This window comes from Lissotriton vulgaris, chromosome 4_1 (assembly GCF_964263255.1).
Source record: "Lissotriton vulgaris chromosome 4_1, aLisVul1.2, whole genome shotgun sequence".
Taxonomy (NCBI): Eukaryota; Metazoa; Chordata; class Amphibia; order Caudata; family Salamandridae; genus Lissotriton; species Lissotriton vulgaris.
In genome coordinates, this window is record NC_141691.1 from 1464933850 (window position 1) to 1464957298 (window position 23449).

A 23449-nucleotide genomic window follows, 5' to 3' on the forward strand; every position below is an offset into this window, starting at 1 on the left:
TCAGTTCTTCAAAAACTTCATGATTTCCTAGATAAATTAATATTCAGGCAGGGGGAAGTCCCTAGCTGCTGAAGGCGGGTTTTTCTAAGAAATCGTTGTTGATTCTTGGAACTTAGTGGAAGTAGCCATGCCGTATTTGGGCTGTATAGGCTCAGTCTAAATATGGTAATGATTTCTATGCCTATATAAGGATTGGATAATGTATACCTGTATAAGGGCATGAATCGGCAAAAGTTACACTAGGGTCCTAGATTCGTTTACAACAAGTTCATCCTCAATAAGTGCATTGTCTATGTCACATTCACTGAGATAACTTCTTGTGCATTCCAACGCAAATTTTGTCATTTGGAAAATGCCCATTATTGGATAAAGATCATCAAATTCTACTGGATTGCTCATAAAAATGTCAGCTACAATATGAAAAGCACCTTCATCGCAGACAATTGGCAGAATAGGCTGGTCTTCAAGCTGAGCACACACATTTTGGAATTGTTTTAGATCTGTGTATACTGTTGCATAGTTTGTGACTGGATATGGTATTATTGTAAAACCCATCTTCTTCAGTGGGACGGAAATCTGGGAGATCAGAGCATGAATTCCAGCCCATGGAGGAACTGGCTTTTCTTCATCCTTCAGTCTGCACTGAATAAGCAATTTGATACATTCATTTAAATCAGCTTTGCGGACTGCAGTATCAGGTAGTAGAAGATATATGGTCTCAGTTACTTTGAAACTTTCTGGTACACTAGGACATGCTGATGGCTTGTAGTGATTTTGCACATGGCAAGGCAGTTGGGTAATAAGTTTGCAGCTTCATTTGTTTATGTCTACAGCTGACATAGCTTGTTTTCCAGCAACTACTTTATTGGTAAGTCTTAAAAAAGCACCATGGCAGTATCATGTTTGCTGGATGTTCCTGACAGAGAAGAGGTGGCTTCAAAATCAAAATTATCAGGAGCAGCAATTGTAAATCCTTTCCTGGTAAAATGACTTGGAAGTGGTGTGCTGTCAGATTCACAAGAGTTTATGGCATGAGCTTCTAACAAGTTCCTGCTCCGTACTATGTCAATATAACTTGTAGATACACCAATCATATTCATCAAAGTAATTAGCTCTCTACTTTTGCACTTGTCATAGATTGAGCAGGCATTTATCATGTGTGGCAGACTTTTCTTTTTGCTGTGATGTATTTCATAAAACATGATTTGGAAAAGATAATACATTTGCATAGCATAAGCCTGTCAGTTTATGGGATTGCCTTCCACTTCCTCGCTTAAATCATCAAAGTCATCATCAATGTTGTTGGCTTCTGTTCTGAACTCAAGAACTTTAGTTTGTAAATGTTTTGCCTTGCTGATATTAAACAATGATGTAAAAAATGTTATGGCAACATCAGGCATTTTTTGTTGACTCCTATGATTTGTGGAGCTCTGGGGCATCACAAAATTTCTCAGTAAGTCCAAAATCTACATCTATCAGGACGTTTCTTAAAATCCTTCTTGCTGATTTTACTTCAACTTACTTTGGCAGCAAGAACTTCAGGAGTCAAATCAGCAGAGAACACCATAAGTGGCTCATTCTTTTTGTTAGACTGACAAAAACAAATTCTGTCATTTCACATTCTCACCAGAAAAATCTTAATGCACAAGTTACTACTTGTGTAACGATATATCTGTAAGAGACATTAATTAGTGATAGATTCCTTACCTTAGAATATCCCCAGGCGTCAGACTGGATCCGGAAAGTTTTGGTAGCAGTACCCTTGCGCGTCGGTAGGCGTCGTCTGCGGCTCTGCGTCCGTCGTCGTGGGCACCGTGATGACGTCGTCGGAGTACTTAGACGCCGCCTCCGCGTGCTGACGTCAGTTCTTAGCCACAGCTTTTCCGCGCCAGAAGCGCAGAGCCATGACAAAAACCAACACTGGTGCCAAGAAACTAGGGCCCTGAAAGGGGATGACCTTAACCCTAGATATCGGTTCGCAGGACGGGGAGGATGGGTGGTCGGGAAGGAATCTATCACTAACTAATGTCTCTTACAGATATATTGTTACACAAGTAGTAACTTGTGCATCTGAAAGAGACACGTTAGTGATAGATTCCTTACCTTAGAATAGATACCCCAGCAATACCATCCCCGTGGTGGTGGGTCTGCGAACCAATAATCACACCAGAAAGTCCTGGAGGACGGAACGGCCAAAGTAGCTGTCTCTCCGGACTTGACTGTCCAGGCAGTAGTGCCTTGCAAACGTGTGCAGCGAGGCCCACGCAGCTGCCTGGCAAATGTCCTGCAAGGGCACACCCCGGCCCAAGGCAGTAGTAGTGGCCGTGGCTCGAGTGGAATGAGCCCTCAGCCCAACAGGGGGTTCCTTCTTAGCCAAGGAGTAACACGCCTGGATGCACAAGATAATCCACCGAGAGATGGTCCGTTTGTGCACCGCTTTCCCTTTCTTAGCGCCCGCGTACCCAACAAAGAGTTGATCATCCACCCAGAACTGTTGTGTGCGATTCAGATAAAATGAGAGCGCACGTTTTGGGTCCAGACGGTGGAGCCTCTCCTCCTCTCTCGAGGGGTGCGGAGGCGGAAAGAAGGTGGGCAATGTGATGGATTGCCCAATGTGGAAGGCCGTGACCACCTTAGGCAAGAAGGAGGGCCTAGTCCTTAAAACAATCTTGTCCGGATGGATTGAAAGGAAAGGAGGCTTACAAGAGAGAGCCTGGAGCTCACTCACTCTCCTGGCAGAGGTGATGGCTACCAGGAAGGCAGTCTTCAGAGAAAGAAGGCGAAGAGGACAGTTGTGAAGTGGCTCAAAGGGAGCGCACATCAGAAACGTTAGAACCAGGTTCAAGTCCCACGGAGGCATCACGAAGGGAACAGGAGGAAAGGTATGAGTGATGCCCTTCAGGAATCGATTAACGATAGGGGACTTGAACAAAGAAGGTTGGTCAGGCAGCCTCAGAAAGGCTGAAAGAGCTGAAAGATAGCCCGTGACAGTGCCCAGAGCAGAGCCCTGCTGGGCAAGAGAAAGAAGGAAGAGGAGAACCTCAGAGAGAGGGGCATTGAGGGGATCCACAGCCTTTGCTGTGCACCATGCCACAAATCTGTTCCACCTGCAGGAGTATACCGTCTTTGTGGAGGGACGCCTGGCTGCCAGAACGATGTTACAAACTTCAGGAGGCAAGTCAAATGGCCTCAACTGTCGCCGCTCAATCTCCAAGCATGGAGGTGGAGACTGGACAGGTTCGGGTGGAGGACCATCCCCTGCTGCTGCGACAGAAGGTCCTCCTGAAGAGGCAGACGAACCGGGGGATCGACTGACATACTGAGTAGCTCGGGATACCAGTATCTTCGTGCCCAGTCCGGAGCCACAAGGATGACTTGTGCCCGGTCGCGCTTGATCTTCTTCAGCACTCTGGGCAGAAGTGGTATAGGTGGAAAGGCGTACAACAGACCGCAGCTCCACTCGCGATGAAAAGCGTCTCCGAGCGAGTGCCGCCTTGGAAATTCCAACGCGCAGAACTGATGACATTGCGCGTTCTCTTCAGTGGCGAATAGATCTAACCAAGGCTCTCCCCATCGCAGAAAGAGGCCTTGCGCCACGTCCGAGTTCAGACGCCATTCGTGATCCATCGAGCACCGACGGCTGAGTTCGTCCGCCCTGGCATTCAGAGAACCTGCCAGGTGTTGAAACACCAGAGTCACGCCCTGATGTTCCAGCCATTGCCAGAGACGCAGAGCCTCCTGGCAAAGGGTCCACGACCCCACTCCGCCCTGTTTGTTGCAGTACCACATGGCGGTGGTGTTGTCCGTGAACACCTGCACTGCACTCCCTCGGACAGACGGGAGGAATGCTTTCAGTGCCAGACGAATCGCCCGCAGCTCCAACAGATTGAAATGGAGCCGGGACTTCGCCGGAGACCAGAGTCCTCTGATCTCCGCCTCTCCCAAGTGGCCTCCCCAGCCCTGGAGGGACGCGTCCGTCACAACTACGTGCTCCGGTTGGGGAAGGGAGAGGGATCTGCCGTTGACCCAATCGCGGTCCGTGAGCCTCCACTGCAGCTGTCTCGCAGTGCCCTCCGAGATCAGGACATGGTCGGACAGGTTGCCCCGGTGCTGGGCCCACTGAAACTTCAGGTCCCACTGCAGAGCTTGCATCCGCCACCGTGCGTGATGCACCAGAAGGATGCAGGAGGCCATCAGCCCCAGAAGCCGCAGCATCAACCTGACCGAAACTCGGGATAACGGCCTGAAGATCGGAATCAGAGCCTGAATATCCCGAACCCGAAACTGCGCCGAGTCGAGAACCGCTCCGATGATAAGGAGCTTCTGAGAGGGACACAGGTGTGACTTCGGCACATTGATGGATAATCCCAGCTGGTGCAGGAGATCCGCCGTAGTCTGGAGGTGGCTGACGACTGTCTGGGGCGAGCCCGCCTTCAACAGCCAGTCGTCTAGGTAGGGGAAGACTGAGACTCCTAACCTGCGCAGATGAGCTGCGACCACCGCCATCACCTTCGTGAACACCCGTGGGGCGCTGGTAAGGCCGAAGGGGAGCACGGTAAACTGAAAGTGCTCGAGGCCTACCGTGAACCGCAGGTAACGCCGGTGGGCCGGCAGGACGGGGATGTGGAAATACGCGTCCTGCAAGTCCAACGCTACCATCCAGTCTCCTGGGTCTAGGGCAGCCAAGACCTGAGCTAGTGTCAGCATTTTGAACTTCTCCTTCCAGAGGAAGCCGTTGACGTTCCTCAGATCCAAGATAGGGCGTAGGCCCCATTTGCCCTTCTTGGGTACCAGGAAGTAATGGGAGTAGCAACCACGTCCTACTTCTGGCCTAGGAACGCGCTTGATGGCCCCCTTGGCCAAGAGGGCTGAAACTTCCTCCTGCAGGAGTCGCAAATGATCCCCCAATACGCGGTGGTGTTGCGGTGGCATGGCTTGAGGGGTCGTCTCGAAGGGGAGGGAGTAGCCCCTTCGGACGATCTGCAGCACCCACCTGTCCGAAGTGACTGTGCGCCAGTGAGAGTGGTGATGGCGAACCCTGCCTCCCACTGGCGTCACATGGGCCGAAAAGCACGGACTAGGAGGGTTTAGAGGCGGATGCCCGCGGGGCAGATGTGGACTGACTCCGCTTGTTCCCCCGACCGCCTCCACGGCGGTTCCCACAGCCGCCGCGCTGGACGACAGTTTGCGGCGAGTGGCTTGCGGCACGTGTGGGGACGCCCCTTCCTTGGCCACAAAAGGAGCGAAAGGCACCCATTTGCTGGCGCGGGGCAGAGAGGCCCAAGGACTTAGCCGTAGCCCTGGAGTCCTTAAAGCGCTCAAGCGTGTGGTCTGCCTTGTCACCAAAGAGGCGACGGCCATCAAACGGCATGTCCATGAGGGTGTTTTGGACGTCTGCCGAAAAATTGGCGGATCTCAGCCAGGCGTGGCGTCGTACCGCCACCGTCGTAGCCATCGCTCTGCCCAGCGAGTCAGTAGTATCCAGTCCACACCTGATTGAATACTTGGCTGCGTCCCGGCCCTCCACAAGGGCTTGGCCGAGTTTGGCCCGTACCTCCAACGGACACTCTGGCAGCACTTCCGCCACCGTTTCCCACAGAGAGTGGGTGTAACGGCCCAAGAGGCATGCGGTGTTGGAAGACCGCAGTCCCAAGCTAAGGGACGAGAAGAACTTCTTACCATAGTTCTCGTACCTCTTGGACTCCCTGTCCGGCGGGGCCGTCGGGAAGGCGGTCTGGGAGTTAGAGGCCTGGATGACCAGACTCTCGGGGGTGGGGCGGGAGGACAGGAAACATGAGTCGCCCGGGGCCGGACGGTGGCGTCTGGCCACGTTCCTATCTACAGGCGAACCTGTAGCGGGCCTGGACCAAGTGCCAAAAAGAACGTCCGTCAAGGCCTCATTAAACGGCAGCAGAGGATCCATGGAGCATGACTGCGGCTTAAGGACCTCAGTGAGGAGGTTAGTCCTCACGGCCGCGACGGGGAGCTCAAGGCCCAAGGCCTTGGCAGCCCTCATCAACACCACACCATAGGTAGCTCCCTCCTCCGAAGCCACGGTAGGAGGAGAGACAAATCCAGTGTCTGGAGAGGTGTCCAGGCCACTGGCCTCCCCAAGGTCTCCTGTCCAGTCCATGTTAGACTGGCACTCTCTGGCCAGAGGGTCCCCAGACCCCTCCCAATCCTCCTCATCCCTCATCTCCTGAGATTCAGGGTCGTAATTGAATGAGGTCGCTTCATAGAAACTAAAATCTCCAAACGGCGTCGAGATCGGCGCCGATAGGCGTCGTCCCGACGTCGGAACCGATTGAAAGGAGGCATCGGGGACGGTGCCGCCCGAGGACGACGCCGGAGGGGACACCACACGGACCGACGCCGGGGGGGTCGTAAGGTCCACCGGTGACGATCCATCGCCCGAGGAAGGTCCAGCGGCGCCCTGCGGCGCCGGGCCCGAAGGTGCCGACGACGCCGGGGCTGCTGTACCCTGCGGCGCAGGGCCCGAGGGCACCGACGGTGTCGGGATCGTGGGGCCCTGCGGCACCGGGCCCGAAGGCGCCGGCGGCGTCGGGGCCGAAGAACCCGACGGCGTCGGGGTCAAAGCCCCCGACCCACTAGGGCCCCCAGACGGGTTCGCTGGGCCCGAAGGTGCCGCGGAACCCGTCGGAGGAGAAAGGGACCTCATGGCCATGAGGAAACGCTCGATTTCCTCCGGCGTCGCGTTCAGCCCAGGGACCAGGGGGTATGGGGCCGAATGCGGCGCCCAAGACTCCCGAGGAGCCGCGTGGGCGGTGTCACCCAAACTCCCGGCCGCATCGTGCGAGCGTCGGGGGGAGTCAGAAGAGCGATGATGTCTCTTCGACTTCTTATGCTTCTTACCTGACGACTTGGACCCGGAGGAGTGGTGCCGACTCCCGGAGCTGTGACGGCTCCGTCCCCGCGACCTGTTCCTTGACCTCCCGTGGGACCGGGACCTCACACGGCGCGGGGCCGACTGGCTGAGTTCGAGTCGCCTGCGGGACCGCTCCCGCCTGGCCTTCCTCGAAAGGGCCCGACAGTCGGAGCAGGCCTCGTCGTCATGGTCGACGCCCAAACACGTCAGGCACAGGCGGTGGGGATCCGTGACCGACATGGTACGGTCGCACTCATCGCAATGCTTGAATCCGGGCATCCCTAAAGGCACCGTCGGAGTCGTACAGACTTCGAATTGGATCAAAAGATCACCAAAAGTTAGTCAAAAAGTGACTAGGGAACTGCTCTTTCCAGATCTGCGCTGGCTGGCGCGGAAAAAAGAAGAACTGACGTCAGCACGCGGATGCAGCATCTAAGTACTCCGACGACGTCATCACGGCGCCCACGATGCCGACGACGGACGCGGAGCCGCAGACGACGCCTACCGACGGGCAAGGGTACTGCTACGCAAAACTTTCCGGATCCATTCTGACGCCTGGGGATATTCTAAGGTAAGGAATCTATCACTAACGTGTCTTTTTCAGATTTCATTATTATGGATTAACACTGTTTCATAAATGTTGACCATTATTTCTCTGATCTCACTGATTATGAAATCGTAGCTAGCCCTCAAGAGTGGTTTTGAAACTTAATTTGCTTTTTCAAAGAGTGTAAACTTAACTGAAGGCTGGCGGTTACATTGAGGCTGGGAGCTGAATGTACATTCATATTTTCAAATGTATGCATGCATGCAGTTCGGGTGGGCATACAAATCTGCTGCAAATACATTCCTCTCGATGTTTAAATCAGCTACTCTGCTGAAAACTCCCTCTTGGAAGAAACTAGCTGCAGATAAAACATGTTTGCCATTTGAGACTCACATACTTTGTACTCTGTTCTATCGTCAGTACCTTTGGCCCGTGTTCTGGCTAAACCACAGATAGCACATTGAAGATCCTCTACTTTCTTATCAGTTGTTAGAGGGGGAAGAGGGGTAGCCTTGGTCTTTTAAGTTAATGGGCATTGTGTTTGGTTGTCGTCGTTTTCTCAGAAAGCTAGGATTGTTGTTGTGATTTACTGGTTTCTGCTATTTTTTGACAAATCTTTAACAGGCTTTTTTCCATTGTATACGACTCACAGCACTTGTTGTTACAATGAGAAAATATTTTATCCGCTTCACCCATTAGTTTTAATCTTTTGTGAAAATTGTCTTCCCTTATTTCTGCAGCATCTCAAACCCTCTTCTGTCCAGCCGCAGTTGATGTTAGCTTTTCTTTTGGATTAGTTTGGCATATGACACATGTTTCTTTGTTGAAGGAGTCCTAAGATTTTGTAGTTAGAAACATTCTGTCAAGCGGTAAAGATCCTCTACTACCACCTGTTTCACTCATGTTTACAAATTTGAATCAACTGAAAACCTGAAACAAAAAGCACATTCAAATAAATTACCAATATGATGGCTAAAACACTTAATTATAGAGCCACCATTTTGGAAAATGCCGGAAGGGTTGAGTTAAGGAGTCATTTACTGTCTCTATAAGACTACTCAACTCCCAAAACCTATGTTTTGATACCAAAATGAAGTATATAGGTCTCATGATTCATGAAATATTCCATCATCACTGCAAGACATCTACCATGTTTAGGTTGAGCCTAGAGGCAGCATGCCTGCGCTCCTCTTCGAGGCATGCTGTAATCCCTCAAGGGGCTTTGACACGCTCTCAGTGTTTACATTGGTTGCTTGGTCTGCCTTTACAAAATCCATTGCTTCCATTGGTGGAGTGTACATTTGTCCCGCTTTTCGGTTGTTTTGTTCCCACCCTGGCGTCTGCCCTGCTGCATGGATCCTTTCATAATTAGCCATGTGGCTGGCTTGCACAGTACAAGAATATACATACTGAAGGTGTGTGTATGTCAGGAAAACAATTGTCTGCTTCCCTAAGTGCCTACCTGAGCTGAGAAGATGTAGAAATTCTTGCTATCCCCAGTAGTTTCGGCAAAGTCCTCATCTCTGGCTCCTAATACGAAGACTGCTGCTTGCCATTGCTCTTACTAAGCAAATGACTCTCAAGATGACGACCGCACTTGTGCCCAACATCAGCTTTCTAGTCTTTCGCATTTGTCTACGAGAAGCAGTGTGTCTCTGGCACGCTTACTCTGCTAGCTGCGCATTTCAACTGTAGCCTGAGGAGAAGAGCAGTGTTCCCGTATCGCGCTCGCTCAATGAGTACAACTCTTGCATCATAGCCCTGATTTTTGTTCTCCGCCTTCGCGGAGCGGTGTGTACACACCCCGTTTTTGTTAGAGAGTAGTGTTTCGAGATTTCCTGTGGAGAAATCCCTTTGGCGAAGAAAAGGAAACCCAAAGAAAGACATTGCTATTCTGAAGAGAACTTCAAAAGTACAGTAAGAGTAGAGTTAACTTGTGAACTGTGAAGTTAGACTTATTTTCTTGCTTTTTATAGGTATGTAAAAAACACTCTCATTCGAGTATGAATCCTGTCAAGAGAACAGACTCTATCCTTCAGCAGTGACTTTTATTTGCCTGTTCAAGGTAGAACTATATTAAGTCAGTTCAAGTGGGAGAAACTCATCATTTATCTTCCATAGAGAGTAGCTAGCCTTCGAGTGATTCAGGTATATGAGTGTTGCCTGGAAAAGGTTAGAATAAGTGTAAAATGAGTAGAGTAATAGAAGTAATTTGTCTATCATTCCTTTTATACAGAATTCGCTGTACACCTTCCACTTAAAACACATCCACATCATCATACATAGAAGAACTGAAAGGAAGTGGGAGGTTGGCAGATTCCAGAATACCAGAGGCTTTCTCTCTTTCTATTCCCATTCCCCTTTCCCCCCTGTGGGTGTTAGTGTGGACTGGTAGTTCACACTGACAGCTGCGGTAGGGACTAGGGAGATTTTTGTCTGCTCCTGAAGATTCTAGCACGTAGGTAAGATTCCTGACAGTATATACATGTTGCTTGCTGTACCCTGTTGTCCTACGAGTGAGCACAGGGTGGGAAAGCCCAGCGCAAAGGCACTCACTTTATCACTTGTGTTTGCAGTCTGTGGTGGCTTATAAAGCTTGCACAAATGCCAAGTCTTTGACCCTTGCATTTTAGATGGTCCAAGGAGAGATGCATTTGATACTTGCTGTGCTCTGCTGAATGGGGGAGGCTATGAGTAGGCGTGCTTGTCTCTCATTCTACTGTGTGGTGACCGGACCCTTTCCTATATACTGTAGTATTTTTTAGGTCGAGCCTAGGCAGATACCATGAACTACTGGTTACGGATAGTCTATGGGCTGTTCCACAGGTATCCACAGGTGGCATATGAGTTCTTAAATGTATTGTACTTTTGTCTGTAAAACCAGAACTGTGTACTATTCGCCCTTACACTACAACATCAGGTAAAAGGTATTCTATTGTTGGGCGCTCTTACTGCGCTAATCTGAAAGCAACGTTTGGAGTAGTCACCTGACTGCTGCAGTAGATATTGTATCACCCAGTATAATATGCTGCATGGCTAAATGTATTTCTAAGGTCCCAAAGGCGAGACCTATGGGCTATGTCAATGCTTGTTAAAAATGTCACCCACAGAAATTCAGCCAGGATTTGCAATGTCTACCCAAGCTAAATTACTTCTCTGGCGATACAAAAACAGAAATAAAAAATGAAAATCTCTGGACAACAATTTTTTATGCAGCTATATCAAGGAACCAAGACTATAAACACAGTTACAATACAGAAATAATTTATTGTTGGTGACAATCTAATTTCGACCTAAAGAGTGCTCTAAAGTATATAAGCATTTAGAAAAGTGTTACATTTATACAATCTAATACACCATTCTGTGACACCATCAATCATAGTTGCTACGAGATGTTCACAGCAATATCTTCCCAAGCAGAGCACATCTCAGTAATGTATTTTCGAACTATGCTTGTATACTCCAATTTGAAATCCTTTGAACAACAGTGCAGTGATATAAAAACACACCAATACCAGTTGAATGCCATGAAAATGTCAATGCCAGGGAGAATTTAAAAAATGTTTTTCAGTGATTTTCTAGAAGTTTGCAATGGTTTGTAAATTGCCATGCAAGCACTGTATGCAAATACAGAGGAAAGCACAGCCGTATCTACAGTACCTCCAGGACAAATCCTGCAGTCATGACTACGGCACTGGATCCAGAGCATGCTTTTACCTGTGCTCAGTAACCATGTCCACCATATTCACATAGAATGTACATATATCCAGTATTCATGACTGAAATATCCACAAGGCATATTATGTGATAAGTCCTGCAGTCATTGGGACCAAGACAGAGGTCCATGAATACCATTCTAAGAAATGTGTTTGTAGTGCCATGAGTAGCTAAATCCAGGGTACCCACCAGGGAGTGTTCCCTTTAATCCAGAAATGCATTTGAACGGGGCTCCATTGACTTACCACTGCCAGTCGCTGACACAGGATGTGAGATTTAGCCAATTTAAAGAACTTTTATACACAGGGTGGCCTGAAAGTGCCCTGCCTGTACTGTCCGCAGGGACACTATGTGCAAGTCAAGGTATGTGGCAATGTCTTAGGCCCATTGGCATTCTGTGTGAATATTGGGGCACTTAAAGTTGTGTTCAATATGTTGCACCAATGACTTCAAATAATTAGGTCAAAATAACTTTAGTCCACACTGGGCTTAATGTGCTGTTGACACATTTTGACCACAGGTGTTGGGAAATTAATACAAAGCAGTCTTTCTCAAGACTGCACTCATACAGTTAAGATATAAAAACTATTCTAATCAGGATTTTTAATCAAAATGAGAGTACCTCTTCTTTTTGCCTGGGTCATACATTTTACCATTCAACAGAAAAAGGTCAAGACAAGCTGTGTTCCTGCCCTGATTGTATCGAGCAAGTGAATGCCCAAGGATCTCAGAAATAGTGGACATACTAGAAAAAAGACCTTAGCCTAGAGGATTAAAATAGCCCAACTGTAACTTCTTAGCTGTGCTGCTGTCTTGTAATAATGCTAAACAAACAGAAAAGCCAGACAGATTTATTTTCAGATTTTTTGATCCCACCCAGTGAGTTAGTTCTGGAGGGTCATCGATTTTATTTTAGATTTTTTGTATTTTTGGAAAAACATTCCACAATTTCATTTATATATGTTATCAAATAGACAGTCAGCGAACAGTGAAAAAATACATATAAACAAGTGAAGTGTGCAATAATATACAAGTCCTGTACAAGTGCTCAAAAATGAATATATTCAGTTCATACAGGCAACACCAAGAGCAATAAATCAAATACCTAACAATAAATTTGCATTAGGAACCAGTCCTTTATATTAGGTACAAGGAGACAGGCGGACAAACAGTTCAAAGGCACTGCCTGCCTGTCTAACTGAGCCAAGGATAGGAAAATAAATTGGTGGGTTACAAGGCTAGGGATAACACTGTATAGATTTAGACAGCCCTAGTGGCTCCCTTGTTCCGTTTCCAAGGCTCAGGGTCATGTCGTTTCAAACCAGAATGTTTTTAAGGGTTCTCCTCAGGACATGGACAGGATGGAGCCGCAACTGGGAATGATAGGTGGATGTCACTCAAAAGTAGTTGCGGTTCTGTGTGGAGAAGCGTTATTAACGCAAATTAATAGTGGAGTATCAAGAGGGTCAGTGATTTGTAGAAGGATTCCTGCGGGAGCCAACTGTTTTATGGGCGACCGGCGCCGTGGCTCAGGAATCTCCCATGCGCATAACGGTGTGTCTCAGTTTGTTTGTTCTCAATTCGTATTGCTGAGCTTTCAGCGCGGATTCGCTCTGCGGTTGAAGCGGTCTGCTCGCGCTCGCGGCGTGCTAATGCCATACGACGCCCGCGAGTGAGGAGAGCAGACCGCTTCAACCGCAGAGCGAATCCGCGCTGAAAGCTCTGCAATACGAATTGAGAAAAAACGAACTGAGACACACCCTTATGCGCATGGGAGATTCCTGAGCCACGGCGCCGGTCGCCCATAAAACAGTTGGCTCCTGCAGGAATCCTTCTACAAATCACTGACCCTCTTGATACTCCACCATTAATTTGCGTTAATAACGCTCCTCCACACAGAACCGCGGTACGTGCGAGGCCTTTCATTACACTGCAACTACTTTTGAGTGACATCCACCTGTCATTCCCAGTTGCGGCTCCATCCTGTCCATGTCCTGAGGAGAACCCTTAATAACGTTGTGGTTCGAAACGCGTTGACCCTGAGCCTTGGAAACAGAACAAGGGTGCCACTAGGGCTGTCTAAATCTATACAGTGTTATCCCTAGCCTTGTAACCCACCAATTTCTTTTCCTATCCTTGGCTCAGTTAGACAGGCAGGCAGGCAGTGCCCAGGCCCGGACTGGCCGTTGCAGGCACCGGGCAATCCCCCGGTGGGCCGCATGGTTGGGGGCCGGTTTTGGGCCCCTGAGGGCCGTTTTATGTTACAGGGCCGTTTTAGCAGCTATGTTGCAAAAACGGCCCTGTAACAAAAACGGCAGAAAACCGGCCCTGGCCCAGAGCGCGGTCGCACCCCCCCCACCACACCCCTCCTCCCGGAGGGGGGGGAGGGGTGCCGGCCGAGCACTTTGCCAGGGCCGGTTCTGGTTCCCAGTCCGGCCCTGGAAGTGCCCTTTGAACTGTTTGTCAGCCTGTCTCCTTGTACCTAATATAAAGGACTGGTTCCTAATGCAAATTTATTGTTAGGTATTTGATTTATTGCTCTTGGTGTTGCCTTTATGAACTGAATATATTCATTTTTGAGCACTTGTAGAGCACTTGTATATTATTGCACACTTCACTTGTTTATATGTATTTTTTCACTGTTCGCTGACTGTCTATTTGATGACATATATAAATGAAATTGTGTAATGTTTTTCCAAAAATACAAAAAATCTAAAATAAAATAGATGACCCTCCAGAACTAACTCGCTGGGTGGGATCAAAAAATCAGAAAATAAATCTGTCTGGCTTTTTTGTTTGTTTAGCATATTTGAGAGGTCCAAGCCAGTTCAGACGCAGGACCCAAACCTTTGTTCTTGCCCTGTCTTGTAATAATGGCAGGATGACTTTATGCCATTTACTTAGAAGTCCATCGATTCTCAGCTTCTTAGGCAACGCTGCATAGTTCATGTCATAGGCTCACAAAAGTCCAAGAATATCCGCATTGAGCGGCAGGCTTTCTCTAGGTGGGGTGAAAAGACATCCTCCTCATGAGTTGGAATCCTAGCTTTCAATCGCAGAGTGATGTAAAACATTTAGTTCAGACTACTATTCATCAGGGCCAGACTGAGTACAAGGCAGGTTGAAATGCTGCCGAGCTGGGGCTGATTTCGTTCATGGAGATCTGCTTCAAAATAATGAAAGCAAAACGAATTTCGTTTGGTACACGCAGGTCCCCATCAACAAAATCAGCCCCCAGCTAAGCAGCATTCCAAACCGCCCGGTAGCCATTCCGGCCCTGCTATTCATCTGAAATCTGAAGAACGGTTTCTTCCTAGTCCGATAGCTAATGCAAAGTGCCACCTCTGTATTTTTTTTTAATTATTTTAATAGGAGGAACCAAAACCTAGATCCAGATTTATTAAAGTTTAGTGCAGGTGTATGCATGATGGAAAAGGTTACTTAGTGATGGAAAGTGGTAGAAATGACAGTGGCAATCATTTGTATGCAAAAGGACTTTCTTTTGAAAGTTGACGCCAACGCAGTGCTAAAACAATTGTGCTTTTCATAGCACAAAGGAACGGACGTACAAATCATTTTTGGAGATTACAAACGGCACGATTAGCTGAATTGGGCCGTTTGTAACTGCAAGAAAGCATTTTGAAATGTTCGAAAAACAAATTTCAATTTGTTAACTTGTTACCGAATTGCAATTTGATTTTGCGATTTGGTATATGGAAGCAGGGGGCCTCATTTATGAAAAGTGACGCATCGCTGCGTGAAAACAGCGATGCGTCACTTTTCACTGCGCACTCCTTACGACATTCCTGATGCGTCATATTTAATGTATGACGCATCATGTCGCAAGGAGTTACAGATACGTCAGTATTTCTGACGTATCTGTAAGCGCAAAAGTGGCGCATTGCTGGAGTGTGTCACAAAAGTGACGCAACTCCAGCAATGCGTCCTTTCACATGGGGAAAGCCCCATGTGAAAGGGCTTGCGTCAGTCTTACGCCTGCTGTGAGGCAGGCTCAGGATTTTGACGCAACAGCGTCCTAAAAGTGACGCAGTGAAATCTCATAGATTTCACTGCGTCACTATTACGAGGCTTTTTGCGGTGGAACGCCCCCTCTGCATACATTATACTTGACGCAGGTATAATGTGGCGCAGGGGTTTAAAAAGTGACGCATCTACCTAGATGCGTCACTTTTTAAATATGGCGCACGGAGGCGCATTTTTTACACCGCTGGTGCGTCACAAAAAGTGACGCACCGGCGGCGCAAAACTGACGCAAGGCCTCATAAATAAGGGCCTGGGTGCTTAGGGCATCCATTCCAAATACCAAATCACAGTGGTATGTATTAAGGTTTTGCAACCGAATTACAGTTGCAAAACATAATTTTTTTTACAGACTACTGAAAGTTAGTGGTAACAGACCACTGCCTACTCTTAGAAAATGAGGCAAACGGGCTGCATTTAAAAAGAAATTATTTATTAAAAAACAATCTCAGACATTGTGGTCTGTTGTTCCCTGCCGACCACCATCCATGTGATAGCTATTTTTCCTAATGGGTCACAACCTGTTGCCTACCTTATTAATAATTATGAGGTAGGGCGATTTCAGACCCACTTAGTATCGTTTATTAATAGTTCTTTGGTTTCTTACATTAGGAGTTGCGATTTACAAATTGCAATTCAGTAGGAAGCACAATTTGGAATTCTCAATTCCTAACTGTTGTACATCTCATCCAAAATTCCTAGAAATCTTTGCAAATGGGACGAGAATAGGGCAAACGCCCTTAGGACTCGCTGTAAAAGCAGATCGCCCAAAGTCAAGCAAAGTAGCGTGGCATGCCTTTGTTGAATCTAAGTACCAAAATATGTGGAAACAACGGGCACAAGGAATATTGTAAGATATTTCCAAAGGCTTCACGTAATTTTCACAACAATGTACACATTCCAAACACATTCCCGTTGTGTAGCTATGAAAGACAACGTGTATGTAGTTTGAAACACTTACAGTGATTACCACCTCTTCAGTTAATTTCGTGCATTCATCAGCCGATTGTTTGTTTTTGCTTTCTTGTAGGTCAGTTGAACATTTCAAATCGTCTACCTAGAAAAATCAAATACAAATTAAGTTTGTAATATGAGACAAAAGAGTAACATACAATTAGTGAGCATAAAAATAGAAATAAGACATATAACACGTCATATTGTTTCAATTTAAAATTGTTTGTGGTTTCAAAGTAGAGACATCTTATAAAAAAACCTCTACCTGTAAATACCTTTCCTCAAAGTTAGGTAAGATTAAGGCATAGATGTAATTACTATGGGCTTGGGTAGCAATAGCACCAGACGTGTTAGTCTGAAGCTACTTCTAAATGATTTCTCTGTATATTTCTTTATTTGTGATTTTATATTGTTCATGCTAGACCCTCTTGGGCAACAGAGCACTTTACATAATTTTCTTTCAACAAATTCGACAGAACAAACAAAACAAACCTTAATGTACATAGGAGCCAATAAGTAGAAGAGGGATCAGATAGAGATATAGATGACTCTCTATGAACCAAAACACTGTACAGCAGTGCTGCAGGAACAGATCTATAACATTTGAGTGGGCTTTCAACAACCATTATAGTTCAAATAAGCATAGTATTATGATGCTAGAATATTCCACCCACTAGAGATGCAATGTGCTAAATACAAAATGGAGGCATAAAAAAAACCTTAGGATAGAAGGATTTAATTGCATGTAATTAGCATGGAAACGTAACATTTTCCTATGCCCATAATCACTAGACCCACTTTAAACATTGGAATTCTTTAATATATTTTTCTATGGAGCCTAGAGAACTGGCACTATAAAATAACTTGATGGTGTCATTGTGGTTGAATGCCATCCAAGCTCATATTTTTTTTTAAATAAAAATAATTTTTTCCCAATCCTTGTTGTCTACTACTACTTGAGCAGATTTATTTTTTTATTTTTACCTTTCCCTCAGAACAACACACAAGTGGATGGAATCCTGAATGCTCTGCCACTCCATTGTACATTGTAGACTAAGATGATTGCCAATTTTCTACAATAGAAGCTGTACTATATTTACATAATACGTAGTTTCAGTAAATACGCTTTCAAAAGTGCATTCATTTAAATATTTTCTATAGTGCCTAGTATGACACTATAGAAGATTGTGGTATAACCACTCTAAGTCACTATAATTCCATACCATAAGTAGTACCATAAATAGATAAATAGCCTATTAGTCTACACTCTTCATATTAGAGATACGTTTCACAATCTTATGTATGCCAGTTGTCGTATCTTCAAGCCTCAGTAACTACAGAACGCAGTGGCTGGTCATAAGGTATTTCTTTATTAGTATTCTGGTACAGCATACATGTATGTCTGCTCCCTTGCCCCTGTGGTCGTCTTCTGCCTTGCCCCCTCCCCTGACTGTAGTTACTGAGGCTTGAAGATACGACAACTGGCGACGATGAAAACATTGTATCGACTTCAGCGAGACCAGGAGCCCACCCTGGGTCGCGTGTGAGCAAGGGAAGTGTTGCGGGAGCCCACCCCGACCGCCACGGAAGACAGAGAAGAAGCAGCGTGAAAGCGCCAATGAGCAGATCTAAATGACGCTGGTGAGCACGATCGTGAAGAAATTGCGAGTCCCGACGGCCATTTTAAAGTCAGGCGGCCAGGGCCAATCAGCGTGGGGACAGATCGGGTGTCCATTTTGAAGTCAGGCAGCATTCCGATTGGTCACGAAGTCTTGCGAGATAACCGGCGGCCATTTTAGAGTCAGGAGATTGGACCAATAAGAGGGCAGAACAGCGCGGCGGCCATTTTAAAGTCAGACAACAAAGGAAAAAGCCTCGAGAGTGCCAAAAAAGAGCACCAAACAAGGAAAAGAAAAGCATAAGGCAATGCAAATGTCCAAATAAGGACAGAAGAAGATACAAAGGCGAAAAAAAAAGCACAAACAGATGCAAGGAAAGGCACCTTAAAAGGAAATAAAATAATAGAGATACATAAAGGAAATAACTGAGAATAATAGTGAAAAAGCACAGAAGCAAGTGCCACAAAGAGCACAAAAGAACAGCAAAATGGCAGAACAAAGGGGCGAAAGGCAGAGCACCCAATATTGCAGACCTGTCCAATTCAACCTGTCCGAGTGGGTATACGATGGGAGAAATGGATAAGGAGATTTGAAAGATACATGGAAGCAACGGATGTGATAGACGCCAAAGAACTAGGTCTATTCCTCAACTTAGTAGGCAATGAAGTAGAGGATCTACTAGTGACCCTACCAGTAGAAAAGACTTCCACATACAAGGGACTAATAAAGTGCCTAAGGAACAAATTTGATCCGCAGAGAAACGTCAATTTTGAGCGATACACCTTCACAATCGCGTTTCAGCACACGGACGAATCGTTGGACGACTTTGCAACGCGACTGCAGAAGCTAGTGACTCACTGCGAGTTCGATAAATACGACAATGAACAAGCGATTCGCCTGCGCATCATTGAGGGATGCCGTGACACGGACTTCCGGGCGAGAATCTTGAAATAACCAACATCGCTGGAAAATATCTTGTCACTAGCACGAGCTGAGACAAGGGCGACAGCGCAAGCAAAGGAAATGGAACGAAAGGAACGGCGAGTTGAACAAGCCCACCACATGATGGACAGCAGCCGCACAAGCAGCTGGAAAAAAGGGCAAAATAAACAGGTGACAAGGAAACAACCTGAATCGACCTGCTATAGATGTGGACTTGATTTTCCACACAGGGGCACGTGCCCGGCATTTGGCCAAACATGCAGAAAAGGCAACAGAAACAACCACTTTGCCAGCGTATGCCAGGGACTACAATTTAGAAATGAAAGAGGAAGAGCGGGAAAACCGCGAACGATGACGAGCAGACACGTCCGACATGTTGAAACAGCAAACAGAAGCTCCTCGATAGAGTCAGAAGAAGAAAAAGCAGAACGACTATACCTCATGACGGACGTCGCTGCCATGTCCTCTGAGGAAAGCGGAAAACAAGAAAGCATCTGCCTGATGGACAAGAACACGATAAAGAAAACGGAGTCTGTGACCATAGGAGTAGGACCACACACAGCAAGGTTTGTTTTGGACAGCGGCGCAACATGCAACATCATGTGCGTGTCGGAATACGAGAAGATGGAGGTGAAACCAACATTGAAGCCGTCCAAAGTTGAAGTATTCACCTTGGGGTCAAGAAAACTAGTGACAAACATGGGGAAATTCACAGAGATTATAATATACAAAGGTCAAACTATAAAGGAAGAGATTCACATGTTGAAGGGTGACATTCCAGCACTGTGCTTACTGAGCAACGTCACAGCACAGATAATGGGCCTCCTCGAAATGACATACAACATGTCAGAGAAGAAAGGCATCTTGAAGGAATACCCCAAGTTACTGCAAGGGCTAGGAAAGCTAAAGGGGTGTTAAATAACGCTGCACATCGATGAAGCAGTGAAGCCGGTAGCTCAGCACCATCGGCGAGTGCCAATACACCTACAACCGCAAGTAGAAGAAGAGCTTGAAGCACTGCTCAAGCAGGATATCATAGAACCAGCAGAGGGACCAACGCCCAGGGTGTCACCAATAGTGGCAGTACCGAAGAAAGACATGTCCAAAATAAGAATCTGTGTTGACATGAGAATACCAAACACAGCGATCGAACGTGAGAGACACCCTGGACCTCACCTTGATGATATGATCAGCTGCCTATCAGGCACAAGACGTTTCTCCAAGCTAGATTTGTGCAAGGGATACCACCAGCTAGAGCTTGACCCTCAGTCCAGATACATCACAACATTTTCCACGCACCTAGGTCTGTTCCGATACAAACGATTGAGTTTTGGAATATCGTCCACTGCTGAGATATTTCAGGAAACAATTAGGCAAGTAATAACGCCGGTGAAAAATAGCCTAAATGACCGTGATGATATTCTGGTGTTTGGCAAGTCCGATGAGGAGCACGACAAGGCATTGCGAGAGGTGTGCTCCCAAATGAAACAGGCAGGGTTGAACCTGAATGAGGACAAGTGTGAACTAGGGCAAGACGAACTAGTATTCTTTGGCCACATTTTCTCCAAAAAAGGAATGCGGCTGGATCAGTGCAAAGTGGACACGCTAGAAAGAGTGAAGCAGCCAGGTGACATTGCAGAAGTGAGGTCATTCCTCGGCCTCGCTAGCTACTGTGCAAGATATATCAAAGACTTTGCCACAGTGAGTGCACCCCTGGGAGAACTGACAAAACAGGGCCAGATTTTCACGTGGACTGAAGACTGCAGCAGAGCTTTTGAAGAGATAAGACACGCTGTGACGGCAGTAGATCACCTGGTGTATTTTTACCCGCTGTTTTGCACTGAACTGACAGTGGATGCCAGCCCAGTGGGTTTGGGGGCCATACTGGCACAACACAGACCAGGCAAAGACTCACCAAGATGCGTAGTAGCATACGGAAGCAAAAGCCTATCAGATGTTGAAAGAGCATATTCCCAACCAGAGAAAGAGAGTTTGGCGGTAGTGTGGGCATGTGAACACTATCACATGTTCATCTATGGAAAACCTTTCACAATAATAACGGATCACCAAGCACTGATAACAATTTATGGAAATCCTAAGGCAAAAATGCCACCACGGATAGAGAGGTCGGGGATACGGCTAATGAACTACAATTTCAAAATAATACACAAACCGGGAATGGAACACAACCCGGCTGACTGCATGTCAAGGCACCCCCTGCCACATGCAGTGGAGGCAACCACAATGGCGGAGGAATACCTAAATTTCGTGCTAAAACACAACACACCGGCATCTATAACAATGGAAGAACTGAAACGGGAGACTAAACAAGACCCTACTATGCAAGCAATACAGAAGGTGACAAGACAACAAAGGTGGAGGCACATCACAACAACAGCGTCCTGGAAAAAGGAGTAATAAGAGAGGAACTTCGGGTGTTCAAAAAGATCCATGAAGAGCTATCAGAAAGCGGAAATGGAATCATGATGAGAGGCACCAGAATAGTGATGCCCCGAACACTGCGGAGACAGACGGTAGAGCTAGCTCATAAGTCACACCGAGGAATGGTAGCAACCAAGAAAATGCTATGAGAAAAAGTATGGTTCCCAGGACTTGACAGCATAGTCGAAGCAGCTGTCATGCATTGCCACATCTGCCAAGTGACGGGGCCGCCGTCCAAGCCGGAGCCACTTCAGATGTCTGAACTCCCGAAGGCAGTGTGGACAGAACTGGCTGCTGACTTCTATGGGCCCCTGGAGACAGGAAATTACCTGTTGGTAATAATAGATGAGTTCTCCAGGTTCCCAATTGTAAGACAGGTAGCATCAACCTCGGCAACTGCACCGTTACCAGTCATGGACGCTGTTTTTGCCCAATGGGGCTCACCGCAGACACTAAAGACGGACAATGGCCCGCCATTCTCAGGCGAAGAGTTCAGAAGATTCATGGAATACCTAGGGATCCATCATCGGAAAATAACATCTCCGTGGCCACAAGCAAATGGGATGGCTGAACGATTCATGGGAACGATCAAAAAGGCGATACAGCGAGCAAAGATAACGCAGATATCGATAGGGCAAGCCCTATGTCAAATACTGAGGAACTACCGGAAAACTCCTCACAGCTCCACAGGAAGGTGCCCCGCAGAATTGGTGCTGGGGCGCTCGAGCAGGACCAGGCTACCGCAAGTGGAAGCAATGACAAGCGTGGAGCGAAGTAACATAGCTATCAGAGATGAGGAAGCAAAGGCAAAAATGAAGGAGTACGCCGATCGGAGGAGACACGCCACCAAAACAAAAATAAAAGAAGGAGATACCATGGTGGTGCGGCAAAGACAACTGCGGAAGTCGGACAGCGCATTCTCAAAGGATCCCCTGACAGTGACGGAAGTGAGGGGGACCAATGATAACAGCATCAGAAGGGCGATATCACATCACGAGAAACCGTTCGCATTTCAAAGAACTAAAGGCAAAGGAAGAAGAACAGCAGGCACCAGTGCTGGAGGAAGTTAACAGGAGGAAGAGGCACAAGTGGAGAACAGAGAGACACGGCCGAGAAGGGAGTGCAAGAAAAAAAAAGAGACTGATTGAAGAGATGTAAAGTGACGGAGGCCTGTGAGGATCTCTCTCTCTCTCTCTCTCTCTCTCTCTCTCTCTCTCTCTCTCTCTCACTCTCACTCTCACTCTCACTCTCACTCTCACTCTCACTCTCACTCTCACTCTCACTCTCACTCTCACTCTCACTCTCACTCTCACTCTCTCTCTCTCGCTCTCGTGAAAACATTTGTTTTGCAACAAGGGGGGAGATGTCGTGCCCAGACAGTGGGCACTAGGACCCTGGGCTGGGGCAAAGGGCAGGGGACACCGGACACCACTTCCTGTCAGGGGAGGGGGCAAGGCAGAAGACGACCACAGGGGCAAGGGAGCAGACATACATGTATGCTGTACCAGAATACCAATAAAGAAGTACCTTATGACCAGCCACTGCGTCCTGTAGTTACTGAGGCTTGAAGATACGACACATTGTAACAAATGCACTTTAGCCCCGAGTGCCCCAGCTGTATGTGGATGTGGAACTGTGGTTACGAAAGTGGCCATGTGACAGACACAGAACATGCGTGTGTGCCATGGCTTAGACCGACCTTGATAGAATGCAGTCTACCATAGACTGAGAGGGATGCCAAAAGTGCTTCCCTTATAATGGACTGCGCAACTGCCCTCGCGCAGAGTTGTACAATATGTGGGAAAGTGTGTCATCATACCTGATAAGCAAACAGTAGAATGGCTTAGCTTTTTCCCATGTCATAGGAGTGAAATCTAACAGCCCTCTAGGTTGACGTTTTGTGGATGTATTAACAACTGTCTTGCGCTATACGAGAGGAATGTATCGCTGTGAAGAGTGCAAGTGTTCTTGTGTGATCCTGTAAGAGTATATAATATAGGGCCTGTGGATTCCGTTTTGGAAAGTCCCAGTGTTTAGAAAATCCTGAGGTGGAGGTTGGACTAACCCAGGCAGGAGATGTAGATTTCTAATATTCCTAGGGCTGGGCGGAAAGCTACACTGTGAAGGGAGTAGGACATCCCTTGTGCACATCAAAGACATCTGATGATTCAGGAAGGTCGCTCAGCAGGAAGGCCAGAGCACAATGCTTTTGGTAGATGGTGGGACTGATAAGGTACACACTACAGGAACATGGCATTATAAAAGATGGGAGACTTAATCCTTTGAGCCTTTGTGAGACAT

At 47.1% G+C, this 23449-nt stretch overlaps 1 protein-coding gene across 2 annotated transcripts in view; it reads right to left on the minus strand.

Moving 5' to 3' along the window:
• CCDC178 (coiled-coil domain containing 178) overlaps positions 1–23449 on the minus strand; it is a 1232457-nt gene that overhangs the window by 862590 nt on the left and 346418 nt on the right. For both annotated transcript variants that reach the window (XM_086966951.1, XM_086966950.1), the window contains exon 11: positions 16153–16248. In XM_086966951.1, coding sequence (XP_086823077.1) covers positions 16153–16248 — 96 coding nt within the window. The remainder of the gene's footprint in view (positions 1–16152; positions 16249–23449) is intronic.